At 21.2% G+C, this 16,718-nt stretch overlaps 1 protein-coding gene across 1 annotated transcript; it reads left to right on the top strand.

Annotated features, from left to right (window-relative positions):
- Positions 1-11,025: 11,025 nt before the first annotated feature.
- Positions 11,026-12,275, top strand: K444DRAFT_523312 (vacuolar calcium ion transporter /H(+) exchanger; the record flags this gene model as incomplete). Its single annotated transcript, XM_024874276.1, has 4 exons — positions 11,026-11,238; positions 11,288-11,371; positions 11,430-12,169; positions 12,236-12,275. 4 exons carry the CDS (start codon positions 11,026-11,028, stop codon positions 12,273-12,275), a joined length of 1,077 nt encoding a protein of 358 aa, XP_024740123.1.
- Positions 12,276-16,718: the final 4,443 nt, after the last annotated feature.

Below are 16,718 nucleotides of genomic sequence, written 5' to 3'. Positions count from 1 at the left end.
GTATTAATAATTTCCGGACAAATAGTAATTTAAAGGATTTTGAGAATAGTATTATTAATTAGTAAAGAGGATCTCGGTATTAATCTATTATTTCTTCTTATAAGTAGTAATAGATAATTAGAGCTTATTAATAAGTTAGCCGAGATTAGGAAGAGAATCCGAGATTATATATTAGTATACTAGTATATCTTAATAGGAAATAATAATCTTATTATATAGGAATTTGGTATTTTATAGGACAGGTACTAGTTCATATTACAATTTATATAAGTTATTAATTAGTAACTAAACGAGCTTAAATATTGTCTTTTTAGAGTATTAAGCTATTATAGTTACTATTATAGTAGTATTTCACTTATCTAAATTTCGATATTAGAAACTAGGGCCTTTAAAAAAGCTATAAATATTATATAGGCCTCTTTATATATATATTAAAAGAGCTAGTTATTATAAAAGTAATCTTATACTAGTTCCTTTAATATAATAGGAAAAGCTCTTACTAATACCTCTTATAAAAGCTTTATATATTAGTAGATATCGAGAAAAATAGCAAGTTTTTAGTTAAAACTATTATTAATTCTATTATATTTCTATATTTTAGTATATATCTTTATTATTTCTCTAATTAGTTTTATAGTAAGAGGGCTAGCTAAAGGGCTATTTAAAAGTAGTAGAGGTAGTAGAAGTAGTAGAAATCCGTTATTACTAGCTTTTTATAGTCCGGTACTAATAGGAGTAATTATAGGTAGTAAAGAAATATAAGTAATAATTAATTTAGTTTATTAATTTCTTATAATACTATTATTAAGAAATATATATAATAAGGTAATAGAGCCCGTATTAAGGTCTAGTCTAATAGTAATAATATTAGCTATAGTCTAGGTATATTATTCTTTTTCCTAAATAGTATTAACTAAGGATTATATAATAATAAGTTTCTTATTATTTTATTTAATATAAATATTACCGTATTATAAAGTAGCTCATAATTTATATAATATATATTAATCTAGATAATTAAATACTTCGAGGTCAAAATTACTAAAATTCTCCTTAAATAACTCCTAGAAATTATTATTAGTTAACTTCTCTATCTTATACTAGAATAGTCTAGTATTAAGATAGTTCAGGACTTTCTTATTATTATAGGTAACTAGATTAATACTGCCTTTCTATTTCTTTATCTATATATATCTATTTCATAGTTCCGCTATACCAAATCCCTAGGGCCAAGCCCTTCTTAATATATATATAATTTATAGTAAGAGAGATTCGAAGGTAAGGTAGTTTATAGTAAGTTTATAGAAAGGGTTTAGTAGTAAAGATATCCAGATACCTGGTTTAGATACTAGATATCTAGTTTAGATACCTAATTAAGATACCAGATACTAGATATCTGGTTAAGATACCAGATACCCCAGATATCTAGAGGTTTTATAAGTATTAAAGTAAATATTTTGCCCTTAAATATTTCGTCTGTAACGAGAAATTTAGGAAGTAAAATATTATAATTCCGGGAAGATCTAAAGCTCAAAGAACTTAATTTAATAGTAAAATCGAAATAGTAGTTAAAGAGCTTTAAAGATATATATTCCGGAGAGAGTATCTTATAAATATGGGTATTATATAAGTAGAAAAGATAGGTTCTAAAAAAATAGTCTTGGGGCCAAAAGAAATTGGTTTTAAAAAATAGTAGATAGTTAAATAGATAGATAGTTAAATAGCTAATTACTTATTAATTAGTAAGAACTAGAGTCTTTTCCCTTAGGCTACCGGATACTTTATAAAGTTAATAAGTAATTTTCTCCTTTAATAAAGTAGTTATTAGTTCTTAGTAAGAGCTAGCTATTTTCTCTCTTAGGCTACCGGATATTTTATAGAGTTAATAGGTAATTTCCTTCTTTAATATAGACTAGTTTAATTTTGCTATAGGCTACCGGATACTTCTTTAGCTTAAAAGATTCTATTCTCTAATCTATATATATAAACTAATTAGTATTAGTTTATTAGTAATATATAATACTATTATATAAGTTATAGAATACTATTTATATATAGTTAGTAAAGTTATTATTTAGAAGTAGGAATTATAGTATTATAGTATTAATATGTGATTCCTAAATCTACTAAACCTAAAGGGATCTAGTCTACTAGTCGAGTTACTAATAAAATGCGAGGTTATATAACTATATCCTGTATCCTATATCTCATTACCTGTATTTCATTACCTATATCCCGTATCTCATATCCCGTAACTATATATATAACTCCCAAAGAAATAGCTATACTAATATATATTTTACTAAATAGTATTTTTTATAGGAAATTCTATTACTAGAGTTTTAGAAACTAGAAATAAGGCTTATATTTTAATACGAAAATAATTAGGGAATTAAAGAATTACTTTATATACTTTTAATTTCGAAATACTATTTTTTCTTAAAAATCTTAATAATATAAATAATTAATAAGTTAAGAATAAAGAAAAAAGAAAACCTTTTATATATTTTTAAAAAAGAAAAGAATACTAAACTAAAAGCCTTTTAAAAGCTTTATTTATTTTTTATTAGCTATATTTATAGCTTATATTAGTTTAAAGCTTAATTATAATACTTATAGATTTCAATCTTAACCTAAACTATTATTATAAGCTTTTTTATAATATTTAAGCAAATTTCCCAAATTAGAAGTTATATATAAATGAAATATCTAACTAGAAGTCTTATAAGAAAAAAAAAGAAAACTTATTAAATCTAATAATTATTTCAGAAAATACTTAATAATATATAATTCTAGGAATTTATTAAATATTAAATAAGCTAAATCTACTTATTTAAAGCTTATTTTATATCGGGAAACCTATTTCCTTTTTAATATAATTATAGCTATTTTTAAAACTTATATTAAAATCTATTTAATATATTATATATTTCTATTTTTATATAAAAGAAACTTCTTTTAAATAGAACCTATTTTCTAATTATAATATTATTTCTTTACCAGAAACTTATTATTTCTTTAAAAAAGCTAGTATAATTTATTAATTCTTATTATTAATTCTATTTCTTACTATTAAATATTATTTAAATAATTAAGAAAATATCCTTAACTCTTATATCTTAATACTAATTTGAAATACTTGATTTTCCTATATATTATATTAATTTCTATATTAATTATTTCAAACTTAATAATAATATTATAAATCCTATTTATATTATTTTATAGTTTTTTTTCTATAGTCTTAGAATTATTTAATATTATTTTCTTTAATATAAATATAACTTTAAAGTTTTAATTAGCTAAATAGTTTTCTATTATATAAAATTAATTTTAATAAATATTAAATATATTATAATTAGCTTTTAAAAGAGATACGAATTAGTTTCGGAAAAAATAATACTTTATTTTAAATTATTTTTTAATCCCGTTATTCTGATTTTCTTTCTATTAATACTTATTTTATATTTTTTAAATATTTTTAATATATTTATATATTTTACTTTTTATATATTTCCTATATTTACTTTTTTTAATATTATTTTTTGAGTTAATAAAAATGTCTTTAAATAAATAAAGAATTAAAATAGATTTATATTATAAAATTTTCGTTATTTTTTTTATATTTTAATATTTTAAATACTATTATTATTATATCTATATTTCTATTATATTATTTTCTTGTTTTTCTATTATTTTTGTTTAGTTTAACTTTATATTTTATTTTTTATAATTATTTCTAATTTATAATTAAATTATCTTAAATATATCTAATTATTATATTTACTTTTTATATTATATATATTACTATTTTCAGCTTTATTTCCTTATTTAGAAAAAAGAAAACTCGAATATATATAATACTTTTATATAATTCAAGTTTATTTTAATTTATTCTTTATTTTAGGAAATATTTAAAAGAAATTCTTATAATTTCAAGAATCTTTAATTTTATAACCTATAACTATTATATTAATATTACTTATATAATTCTTTTAAGAATAATAAAATAGTTAAAGAATAAATTCTTTAAATTAGTAAAGTATAATAGCTAGTTCTTATAAGCTATAATATTACTAAAAGCTTATAAATTAATAGTATTAAAGTTTAAAATATTAAGGGGGCTTAAGTAATTATAGAAGACTTACTAATACTAGAAAAAATAACTATAATTACTAAATTTAATATAAATATCTTTAGTAAACTAAATAATATATATAATAAGCTCTTAAAATAAAAAACCTTTATTAGAAACGGAACTAGACTAGAATTAATTAAGAAGAAGCTAAAGAACTATTAAGCTAATAATAGAGAATTCGAGAATATTATAAAAGGCATTATTAAAAGCAAATAAAAGAAGCTTAATAAGATTAAAACTATAGTAAATAGTCTAGAAACCAAAAATCAGAATAGAATTATATTATATAATAAAGCCTTTAGCTAATATATTAATAATATTTATAATAACCTTAATAAAAATATTTATAAGAAATTATATTCTTTTTTTAAGATAAAAGCTTTAGTATATAAGGCTATTTAGTTAATTAATAAAGCTATTTTAGAATATATTAAGGATAAGAAGTATTAAAATACTAGTATATTTACTAAATTAGATATTACTAAAATATTTAAGTATATAAAAGCTATTTCAGAACCTAAAGAATTGGTTTTTAAGCTATTATTAGCTAATAATCTCAAGGCTAAATAATATATTTATAATATTTCCGGAATTCTTACTAAAAAATATTATAATAATAAACCTTTTCTTGTTTTCTATAATAAGTCTAGAAAATAGGCCTCTATTATAATCGTAGTAATAACTTAATTAGATCTAGCTAATAAAACTAGAGCTAATTTAATAAAGTTTACTAATAATATTACTAGTAAAACCAATAGAGCTAGTATAACTAATTAAGAACCTAGTAAAAAAGGAAATTAAACTAAACCTAAAATTTCTAATAAATAGTATAGATTTGAATACTAGACTAAATATAAGATTACTAAAATATTAAAGAATAAAATAAAAAAAAGCAAAGAAGAAATATTATCTAAAAAGATTTTAAAAAGTATATTTAGAATTAAGAAAAAGAAAACTAATAATATTTATAGAATATTTAAATATTATACTTATAAAATATTAGTTAAATAGAAGCTAATATTTAGTTATTAGAATAACTATACTTTTAAGGAATTATATAATAGTATTCTGGAACTTATTTATAAGCGAGAATATTATAGAATTACTAATAGATTTCTTAAAGCTTTTTATAAAATATATCTTTAGTAATTTACTAATATTCTTTCTATTAATATAATTAATATTAAGCTTATAGATATTTTAAAAGTAATTATTAAGATTTATAAAATTATTAAAAATAAGAAATATATTTCTATTATTTAAATAAATAAGGAAATACGGGATTTCTTTTTAGAAAATAAGGAAATTATAAATTATAAATACAAGTATTAGGTTTCCGATTAATTTTACTCGAATCTATAGCTCTAATTCAATATTATAGTTTTTATTTCTGAGTTTAGTACCTTTAATCTAAGTATAAATAGCTATATTTATAAGAAAGATTATTTGAGGTAAATTAAAAAGCTTAGTATTTAAGAGTTTTTAATAAAGGAAATAGAAATATTATAGTTTTATTTCTATAAAAAAAAATATATTAAAATATAGAAGTCTAGATAATAGTTACTTTATTTTAGCCTCTTAATTTTTAAAAGCGGATTCCTTAATATAGCTTGGATTTTATAAGATATTAGCTAAATATTTTATTTATTTATTTTTAGCTAGCCTAATATTATACTTCTAGAAATATTAATTACTATTAATATAAAAGTAATACTAATAATTTAGCTATTATTAAAGCTCTAAATAATAAGTTCTTTTTTAATAAGGAAAATTGGAATATTAGTTATATTTTCTTTATAAATTATAAAAAGGTAATTTCCTTTAGTAAAAAAATTCTTAAAGATATTAATTATTTCTTTATTTATAATAATTTCAATTTGGAAAATATAAAGGAATTAAGCGAGTATTTAGTAAAAGAAATAAAAGGAAAGTATTTAAGTATAATTTATTTAACTAGATAAATAAATGCCTTTAGCTAAATAATTTATAAGTTTGAAATTATAATTAAGTAGTAGTTCTCGAATAAAATAGTAGTTAAAAGATAACTTAATAATAATCTATTATTCGAAAAGCCTTTTACTTTAATTCTAATAAATCTAGTTACTATTTAGAACGAAATATATAAAAATAAAGTCTTCTATAAAGTTATTAAAGCTTTTTACTAAAAGCTTTTCTCTTTTACTAAAAGCTAATTCAAGAATATTATAAATAATACGAAATTCAAAAAGCTATTTATTTAAAGTATATTAATATAATTTATTATAATAAGCTATTTTAATATCTAGTTATAAAGGCTAGAATTAATTAATAATTAAAGGCAAATATTAAATAATAAGGAGAATTATATTATATTTAATATAAGAATATAGTTAAATAGGTTTGAATTACTTTTAAGTAAGTTCGAGAATATAAAATAAGGTTATTTAAAGGTAATAGATTATATTTTAGATATATTAAGAAGAAATTAGAATTCTAAATAGGGATTTTCTATTAGGTTTTAGTATTTAGGAAACAAATATAAATAAATAAAAAGTCGAATATAATATAGTAAGTTATATTTTATTAAAATTACTTTATTTTAATAGTTTTAAGGTTTTAGTTATATAATAAAAGCTAGAATCTTTTATATATAACTAATAGAAATTATATAAGAAAACTGGCTTTTCTATAGTTCTAGATAATTAATTTCTTTTTTATATTTAATTAATTGAATTCTTATATATTATATATTATTTATACTTTATTACTTATATCTTTATTTTTATTATTTTATTATTAAGTTATATTTTATATTCTAATATATTTTATATGGGTTTTTATCTTATTATAGTTTTTCTTTTATATTAGTTATATTTATAGCTTAGAAAAGGCAATTTAATTATATTATATATAGTTAAAGAACTTTAAATAGTATTAGAATAGGAAATAAAAAAAGAAAATTATAACTTATAAAATTATATTTCTTATTTTTAAAGTAATAGTAATTATATATTAAATAGTTATTATTTTTAATATAAATAAAATCGGAAATCTTAGTAATATTTTTGAAATATTAAAAATAATAAAAGTAAATTAAGGCTATAGAAATATTAGTCAAATAGTTAATAATAGGCTAATAAATACTAAAAGAAGAATTTATTTTAATAAATAAAGAAATAGAAGAAAATATTAGAAGAGGCTTAAAAGAAGCTTAAAAAAGGCTTAAAAAAAGATAAGATATAAGAAAGAACTAGATATAATATTATAATTAAGAAAAAGAAAATTAATTAGTAGAAAAAAGAAGTCTTTTTATAATATTCTATTCCCGTAGTAATTACAAATTCGAAACTGGTTTTATATTAGAAAAGTCTAGAAAATTTTAAAAAAGGAATTTATAAATAAATTAGAAAATTAAATTAAATTTTTTAAGCTTTTAGACTAATAAAATAATAATTAATTTGCGAATAGAGACTAAAATAGGATTTATAAACTAATTAGAAAATTAAATAAGCTTTATATCTATATTATTTTTATAAGAGGAAATTACTAGAGGCAATTTATAAATTAATTAGATAAATTAAGTAAATTATATTCTTAGATCTATTATCTAATATAGTAATAAAGTAAATATAGAAAGTTTTTAAGAGAAAACTAAAAACTAGAGAAGTTTTGGAAAATATATATAAAGCTATTTATAGTTTTTTAAGGCCTTTTAGAAATAAAAGCCTAGAAAAAGAATTAATATAATAGATATATATAATAGTATATAAATAAATATTAGATATTATAAATCTAGTTTTCTATTTTAAGTAAAGCTTATATAAAATTATATTTTCTAATTAAGTAAAGGGCTTTATATATTTAATTAAATACTAAAAGATATATAAGGAAACGCTTCTAGCTTTAGAAAGAAATATTAATTAGTTTTTTATTAAAATTAACTCTTGGAAATTAGTTATATTTACAAATATTATTCTAAAGTTTATTTATTTTAATTATTTATATATTACCTTATTATTATATATCTTATAACTTCTTTAATAGCTTTATTAATACTCTCTTTATTTAATTTAAGAGCTTTAATACTAATAACTAATATATATATAAATATAACTTATATACTAGTATTATAAATTCCTAATAATACTAATAATAATATTAACTTATTTCTTTATTTTATATTAAATATTACTATATTTATTAAAGGCAAAATAATTTACTTATTATTATATTAAAATTTAATTTTTTTTTTTTATAAATCGAATTTTATAAGAAAGTTTTTCAAAATATATAATATAGTATTAAAATATAATATAATTAAAATAAAAAATCTTATAAATCTTAATAAAAAGTTTTAAGCCTTAAAAGCTAATAACTCTCTTATATATATTATTATAGCTTTAAATATATATTAATACTATTAATATTTTAAAGCCTTAAATTTAACTAAAATATAATAGCTTTTATTACTTTAGTAAATAATAATTAGCTAAATTCTTTAATTATTAAAGATATTTTATTTAGAAAAAAGCTATTAATAAAATTAATTAATAGTTTAATTTATAAAGATATAGCTACTAAAAAAGCAAAATATAAATACTTTAATAAAGATTCATATTTATTAATAACTTATTAAATTCAAATAACTCGAGATTATTTATATAAACTTTATATTATTTATTTATTATAAATAAAATTTATAAAATATTTTTAATTATAAAAAGCTATTTAACTTATATATTAATAAAGCTTATAATAATTATAATAATAACTTTATAAAAGGCATATTTACTTCTTATTAAAAGCTAGAATATTAATAGCTTAATAAATAAGCTATTAGAGAAATTAGGCTATTTATTATAAATTTCGAAAATAATTAATTTAAAGTTAAGGAAGTTATAAATAATTAAGTTATTTAAATTAATTAAAGAAAGTATAAAAAAATAATTATTTAATACTAAATTAAATAAAAAGAATATTTAGAAAATAAGAATAATTAAATTAATAAGATTAATATATATAAGAATTTTATTAAAGTCTATATAATAGAAAAAAGCTTAAATTAAAATTATATTATATATAAAATTACTTAAAGGCACTTTTAATTATTTTAGTATTATTTCATTTTATTATATATATATATATAATTATATATTTTTATTTTTCTTTAATAAATTAATTCTTAATTAATAAATATTATAATTAATAAGGTTTTATTCTTTTAAGAAATAAATTATTTCTTGTTTTAATATAAGTAAAGATTTCCTTTTTATTTATATTCTAGCTTTTATTTATATATATTATATAAATAGAAATAATTTAATTATAATAATAATATTTATTTAATTTAATTTAGAGAAATTTCTTTTAATAAAAAGATTATAATATAGCTATAATTAGTTAAATTCTAATAAAACTATTTACTTAAGCTTAAGCTTGGCTTCTTATTTAATAGACTATACTTTTCTTATATAAAATATATAATGAAATTTTTATAATATAATAAAAAAAGATAATTAGATTAAAAACTATTAATAATAATAGAAAATCGTGATTAATAAATAAATTTGAGATATTTTAGTCTTAATTACTTTAAAAAAAATAGCGATTTATTATTAGTAATATTACGAAATTAGCTATTAGATAAAATAATAAAATAATTATTAATATTAGAAGCTTTATATATAATTATAATAGTTATAAATATTTTATTAGTTTATAATATTAAGTATTATAATATTATATTTTACTTTATAAATTAGAAATAAAAAATATATATAATATATAGTTATAATAAAAGAACTATTTACAAACTTATTTATAAAAGATTTAAGCTTCTTAAACTAATTTTTTATAAATGCCTTTCTTTACTCGAAATATTTTTAAAATATTTAATAAGGCATTTAAATTAATACTATTATTCTGCTTTTAATTATATTAATTCTTTTATTTAATAACTCAGCTAGTAAATTCAATACTCGAGCTTTTATTTAAATATATAGCTTACTTAAATATATACTTAACTAGAAAACTAAAATATTTAATTATTAAATAATTATAATTTATATTTATAAAAATTAAGTTATAATAATTTAATTTATATTAATTTAACTTATAATAATTTAACTTATAATAATTTAACTTATAATAATTTAACTTATAATAATTTAACTTATAATAATTTAACTTATAATAATTTAATTTATAATAATTTAACTTATAATAATTCAATTTATAATAATTTAACTTATAATAATTTAACTTATAATAATTTAATTTATAATAATTTAATTTATAATAATTTAATTTATAATATTCTTAGAATAATAAATTTAATTTCTAAATTAATATAATTAGCAGATTATTTCCTTGTATTTTATAAAGATCTCATAATTTTTTTTAATAGTTAAAATTGAGAAGAGAGATAAAAGCATTCATATAATATGTTTTTAATGAGTTTAGTAAGCGACTGTCATTAAAATAGGGCCTGTGCGCACAGACTACAGCGACCAGCCTCGTAAAGCTTTTATTTAGGGGCACGAGCTAGCCTCAATATAGCATTAGTATCTTCCTAGCTTCGCTCGCTATAAGGAAGAATTTTCTCCTTCACAGAAACTTCTCTTCCTTCTCTCTTTACTTCAATTGACTCTCTTGCTTCCTACCTTGCCTCCATTCAGTCTATAAATTTAAAAATATCGGGCTTTTTTGCTATATTACCTCACGGCGGCAGGGAAACCTCTCTTATTCATACCTTGGATCGAGAAGCAATGGATCCCCTCAGCAGAATAAATGAGAATGACGATCTTTTGCCAGAACCTCACAGAGATAGACTGCTCTCAAGAAACGGAAGTCTTTGCTTCCCATGGTTTAGAGACTTCTGTCGTTTGACACGATGTCTTAAACCCAAAATGTTCATTAACATACTCGTCGTGTTTGTTCCTTTAGGCATAGTGGCAGGCATTTTTACTTGGGCCCCTAGAGTTGTTTTTATATTCAATATTTTAGCTCTCCTACCACTCGCGAAGCTGCTTTCTTCTACGTTGACAGCAACATCGGAAAGACTATACCCGTTGCTAGGAATCGTTCTAAAAGCCACAATTGGGAACTCAGTTCTGCTGATTGTAAGTTCACTGACAAAGAATAACAAAATCGTGACTAATATATATATAGGTGAGTATCATAGCACTCGCAACCAATCATACCCAGGTTGTCCAATCCAGTATGCTTGGAAGCATCTTGGCAAACACATTGCTTGTAAGAACATCACGGCATTTCCAGCATTTGGAATATATAATTAACACCAATTAAAAAGGTTGTAGGGTTCTGTTTCCTTATCGCTGGAATCAGGCACAGAGAGTCAGTCATCAACACTACCTTTACATCTACGGCATCCTCTATGATGTATGTGGCATCAGCATCTCTAGTTATCCCTGCGGCTCTCTTCGGAACTCAATGCAGGGCCAACTCTAGCTGCGAGCAGAGCATTATCAAACTCTCGCGCGGCATTGCGGTTATTCTGCTCGTTCTCTTTGTTGTGTATCTAAATTTCCGGTTCAACTCGCATGCCGACCTGTTTGAAGGCCGTCCGGTTCAAAGAGGTGATAGACAGGAAGAAGTCGAGCAATCCTCGTCTTTGGTGGCCGATGGGGTAGTTATACTCCTGTGCATGCCGCTCACGGCCGCAGCCGCATTTTTCTTGATGGGCGCGAGCGACTCAATTACTGAATCGTCACCTATGAGCTCGAGGCTTCTCGGCTTGGTTCTTCTCCCACTCGTCGCAGAGGGACCCGAGCGTGTTGCTGCCATGACCGATGCGTATCAAAACCGTATGGATCATGCTCTCGACTTCGCCATTGGCCGTAGCATGCAGATTGCGTTGTTCGTCACACCTCTCCTAGTTCTGCTTGGATGGGCAATGCACATCAGCGAGCCCATGACCTTACAATTTCAACCCTTTGAAACGGTCGCGCTCTTCTTAGGGGTGCTTATGGTTACTAATCTCATTGGAGATGGCAAAAGCAATTACCTCGAAGGAGCGATATGTCTAGCAACGTAAGAAATCCTTTAATGAGATTGCACGGCGGATTAAAGGATTTTTACTTACTATTATTGCACTAGCTATGTCATAATCGCCCTTGCATTTCAATTTCTTCCTTGAGGAGGCAAAGACTATTTATTGCTGGGTACGGAGTAATCTTGTAATGCTGAGAAGTGGTGCATCGCTTCAAAATGAATTGCTAAAATGAAGGTTCAAAATAAGGTCATATGCCGGTGCTTTAATTGCATACATAACAGCCAAGTGAATGTGATCTAAAATGCATAGAATAATGACCTAGTTTCCCCCATCTTACACAGTCGAATCCTCGCTGTTCAGAAGACCGAGGGCACCGAGAGCCTCGGCGATTAGAAGTACAATGCTGTGATCTCTGTTGCCCATCACGTTCCTCCCAGGCCTATGAGCCGCTGCGCTGTCCTGAATGAACTTGGCAGTGTCATGGTGACGATGCTGACGATTTTGCTGGGCGCCTTTCTTCCCACGGTCTAAAGCCAGAGCGGTGCTATCAACAGGGCCCTCACCAGATTCAGATTCTGAGTCTTCGTGTTCCGTTCCTTGGTGATTATCAGACTTTTTTTCCCCCCCCGCATCATTTCCAGAGCGCCGACAGCAATAGCAGCACCAATGGCCGCCCTAACGAAATGCGCTTTCATATCACCATGATCCTCCTCCTTTCTGTCTTTCATGCCCTTCATGAGCTGGTCAGCAGCATAAACGCCGCCCATAGCTGCCGCTGCCATCTCTTCTTTAGAATGCCCGGCCATGGTATAATGTAATCTTATGTCTTTGACGCTTGGCCGACTGTTCTGGTTAGTACGAAGTAAATTCAGTCCAATGAATAATCCTGAGGTTACTTGGGGACGTACTAGCTTGTTTAAATTCGTACCAAATCTTAATTATATCTGCTGCGTCGGATTCATCACCTTTTTGAGCCTTCTATATGCCCTAGTTTCCAGTTAAGAACGTGTGGCAAATATGAAGTGGTGATGTGTGACTCGGCCGGGCCGAACAGGCTCGGCAAAAATACCTGAGGCATTGATACCGGTATTGATACTGGATGGTATTATTCAGGTATTACTAAGCATCAATACTATTAATACCGGAATCGATTCCTTATATCGCTTTCTACCCAGCACCCTTTAATTTTTACTCTCTTTACTTCTCTCACCTCACATTAGAATTCTATTTGAATTACATTCTCAAAATATCTTCTTTATATAAACTAAACTCTTCCTTTATAGCTTCTGCTTTAATAGAGCTAGAATTAACTATAACTTCCTAAAGCCGAAAATAGAAAGCCGCTATTTAAAAGCATTATTATAAATCTACTAAAAAGAAGAATTAAGCTTACTTTTACTATATTTATTATATTAATTTAATAAGATTACTATATAATATTTCTATTTTAAAGAATATAAAAAAGTATATAAAAGCTATTTATAAAATTACTATTAAAAATACTTTAAATAAGAACTAAATAGTAATTAATTTGTAATTAAAGTAATATTATTATTAAACTATTAAATTAAGTAAATAAAAAGAGCTTAATATTAAGATTTTAAAAGCTTATTTAAATATCTCGATTATTATAAAAGTCTTAATTACTCTTATTATTATATAAAATCTATTTTATACTTTTATTAAATAACTAGAGTTTTATATCTTTTATTAAGTATTTAATCGAGTTATTAAAGGCAAGATTATAACTTTTTATTTAGAAATTACTAGCTTAGTTAAAAAAGTTTAAAAAGAGATTAAAATATTATATAATAAGTTTTTTAAGTTATACTTTTATTTATTTATATTTCTCTTAATATTTAAACCTCTTTAAATTAATTGCTTTTATTTATAATTTATAGCTATTTTATTATATATAATAAAAAGTAATAAAAGGCCTTTTTTACTTTAAAAAAGATTTCTAGTTATAGTTTAAAGGCTTAAATAATAATTCTTTAGCTAATTCTTTAAAATTATAATATTATTTATAAGCTTAAAGTTATTATAAATAATATTCTTTATTAACTAATTTAAAAGAAACTCAAGAATAAACTTAGCTTAAATTAGAAAACAAATTACTAATATATTTATTATTTGGGCTATATTATTAATCTAGTTATATAAGTCTTTTTATTTATAAATTAGATTAGTTTAAAAGCCTTAATTTATATAATAAATAAAAGCAAGCTAAAGTTTTTAATATAATAAAAGTAATAAAGGCTTAGTTTAAGCTAATAAATTCTTTTAGCTAAATATATAATATTATAATTTATATTTATAAATTAGCTAAAAGAAGAAAAAAGTTTTATATACTTATAAAAAACTAATTCTAATAAATAATTATATAAAATAAAATAGCTAGTATTAGATACTTTATATATTATTAAAACTATAAGAAAAAGTTTAAGAAAAATATCTTAATTTCTAAAAATTAAAAAAAGCTTTATATAATTAAGAAATTTCTTGAATTCTTTATATAAGCTACTTTTATTATTAAAAGCTTAACTTCTTTTAATTTTACTTTTTTTTTATTATAAATATCTTAATTAAATACCTTTAAAAAAATATAATTTTTTTTATATATAATTATATTAATTCTAATAAACCAAATATTAAAAAAATAAAGATATAAAGAAAAAAGAATTTCTTTATTAAATTAAGGTAATATATAAAGCTTTAAATAATTATTATATAAGAATTAATATATTTCTAGTTATTATTATTATATTAATCTTAAATTCTTATAATTATATAAAATATATTAAAATATACTAGCTAAAAAAATAATTAAAGCTAGTTTTAATTAAAATTAAAAAGCTTTAAAAGAAATATAGAAAAAGAGCTATTATTATATTAGTTTTACTAGCTTTTTTATATAATAGCTTGTTTTATAAAATATTAAAACTAGATATATATAATTATATTATTTTATTTCTTATAATAAGAGCTTGGTTTATAAGTTAAAATAAGTTTAAAAATTATAATTTATTAGAATTATACAATTTTAGTAAAAAGAGTACTCTTATAAAATAATACTAGAATATATAAAAGTAATATTAGCTAAAGTTCTTTTTTATAGCTATTAATATTCTTTTAATTTTACTAATAAGTAATAAGCTAGAATAAGATATAATTAAAAGTAAAGATAATTAAAATATAAGAATATTTAAAGTATTAAAAAAGAAGTAAAATTCTAAATATTTTTTTAAAATTAGTTAGCTTAGAAAATTAAAAAAGAGAAATTAAAAGAAGGCAAATATTAAAAGCTTAATATAATTCATTAAATATTATATAATTTATTAAATATTATATAATTTATTAAATATTATATAATATATAATTTATTAAATATTTTATAATTTTATTAAATATTATATAATTTATTAAATATTATATAATTTTATTAAATATTATATAATTTATTAAATATTATATAATTTATTAAATATTATATAAAAGCCAGATAATTATATAATATAAAGAAACTAATTCTATTTATTTATAATAAAGAAAAAATATATTAGTTAAAATAAAGTTTAGGCTATTCTTTATTATTATTAATATTTCATATATTATATTAGATTATATAACTATAATAAATATAGTTACTATATATTTTATATTATTTTTCTTTAAAAACCTTTAAGTATTTCTCAAAAATACCTTAATTATTTTAGTAAATAATATAAGAAATATAAATATTAACTTGGCTATTATATTATTTAGTATAAATTACATAAAGTATAAAGAAGTAACTTATATTTATTAAATTAAAATTATATTAATAATCTCAGAAAAAAGTAAGATATTAAAAATAATAGAATTATAGGAACTTTTAATTATAATATTTAAAAGAGTAAAATTAGTAAAATTAAAGGTATTTTATTATTAAAAGCTACTTGTAATAATAGATAGCTTTAATTTATTACTTCTTATATAAAGAAAGTAATATATATTATTATAACTATTAAAACAAGTTTAGATTACTAGATTTTACTAAGCTTACTATTAAACTACTATTTTATTAAACTTAACTAGTATATATAAGTTAGAGAGAGGGTTAGGAGCTAAGAGCTTATTTTAAAGGTATTTGAGATTATTAATAACTAAAATAAGAATATAAATAATTCGGATTAAGCTATATTATATTATATAAAGCTGTAATTTATATAGTTATTTGATATAATTTAGATAATGGTATTAAAATTAGCTAGAGCCTTAGAAATAGGGCAAATACTTACTAAGAATTGATACTGGTATTAATACTATCGATACCTTACGATTCTGGCATCGATAACTATTGATACCGGAAATTAAGGAATTTTTGCCGAGCCTGGGGCCGTATGCACAGATCTTTGAGAAAGCGCCACTGGGCTGCCACTAGAACCCCTACGCAACATGTTGAAGTATTTAGTCAGACCACCCTATTTTCTCTCTGGGAACCCTCCTGCAAGGCGATGCAGGGATCTAAAACGAAGCTGGAGGAGAAATTGTGGTATGATCACCGTCTGCCCATGTTTCGATTTCAGTCTGAATTTCCAATTAGAC

This window comes from Hyaloscypha bicolor, assembly GCF_002865645.1.
Source record: "Hyaloscypha bicolor E unplaced genomic scaffold K444scaffold_52, whole genome shotgun sequence".
NCBI classification, from domain to species: domain Eukaryota; kingdom Fungi; phylum Ascomycota; class Leotiomycetes; order Helotiales; family Hyaloscyphaceae; genus Hyaloscypha; species Hyaloscypha bicolor.
This window is presented reverse-complemented; position numbering and strand designations above follow the sequence as displayed.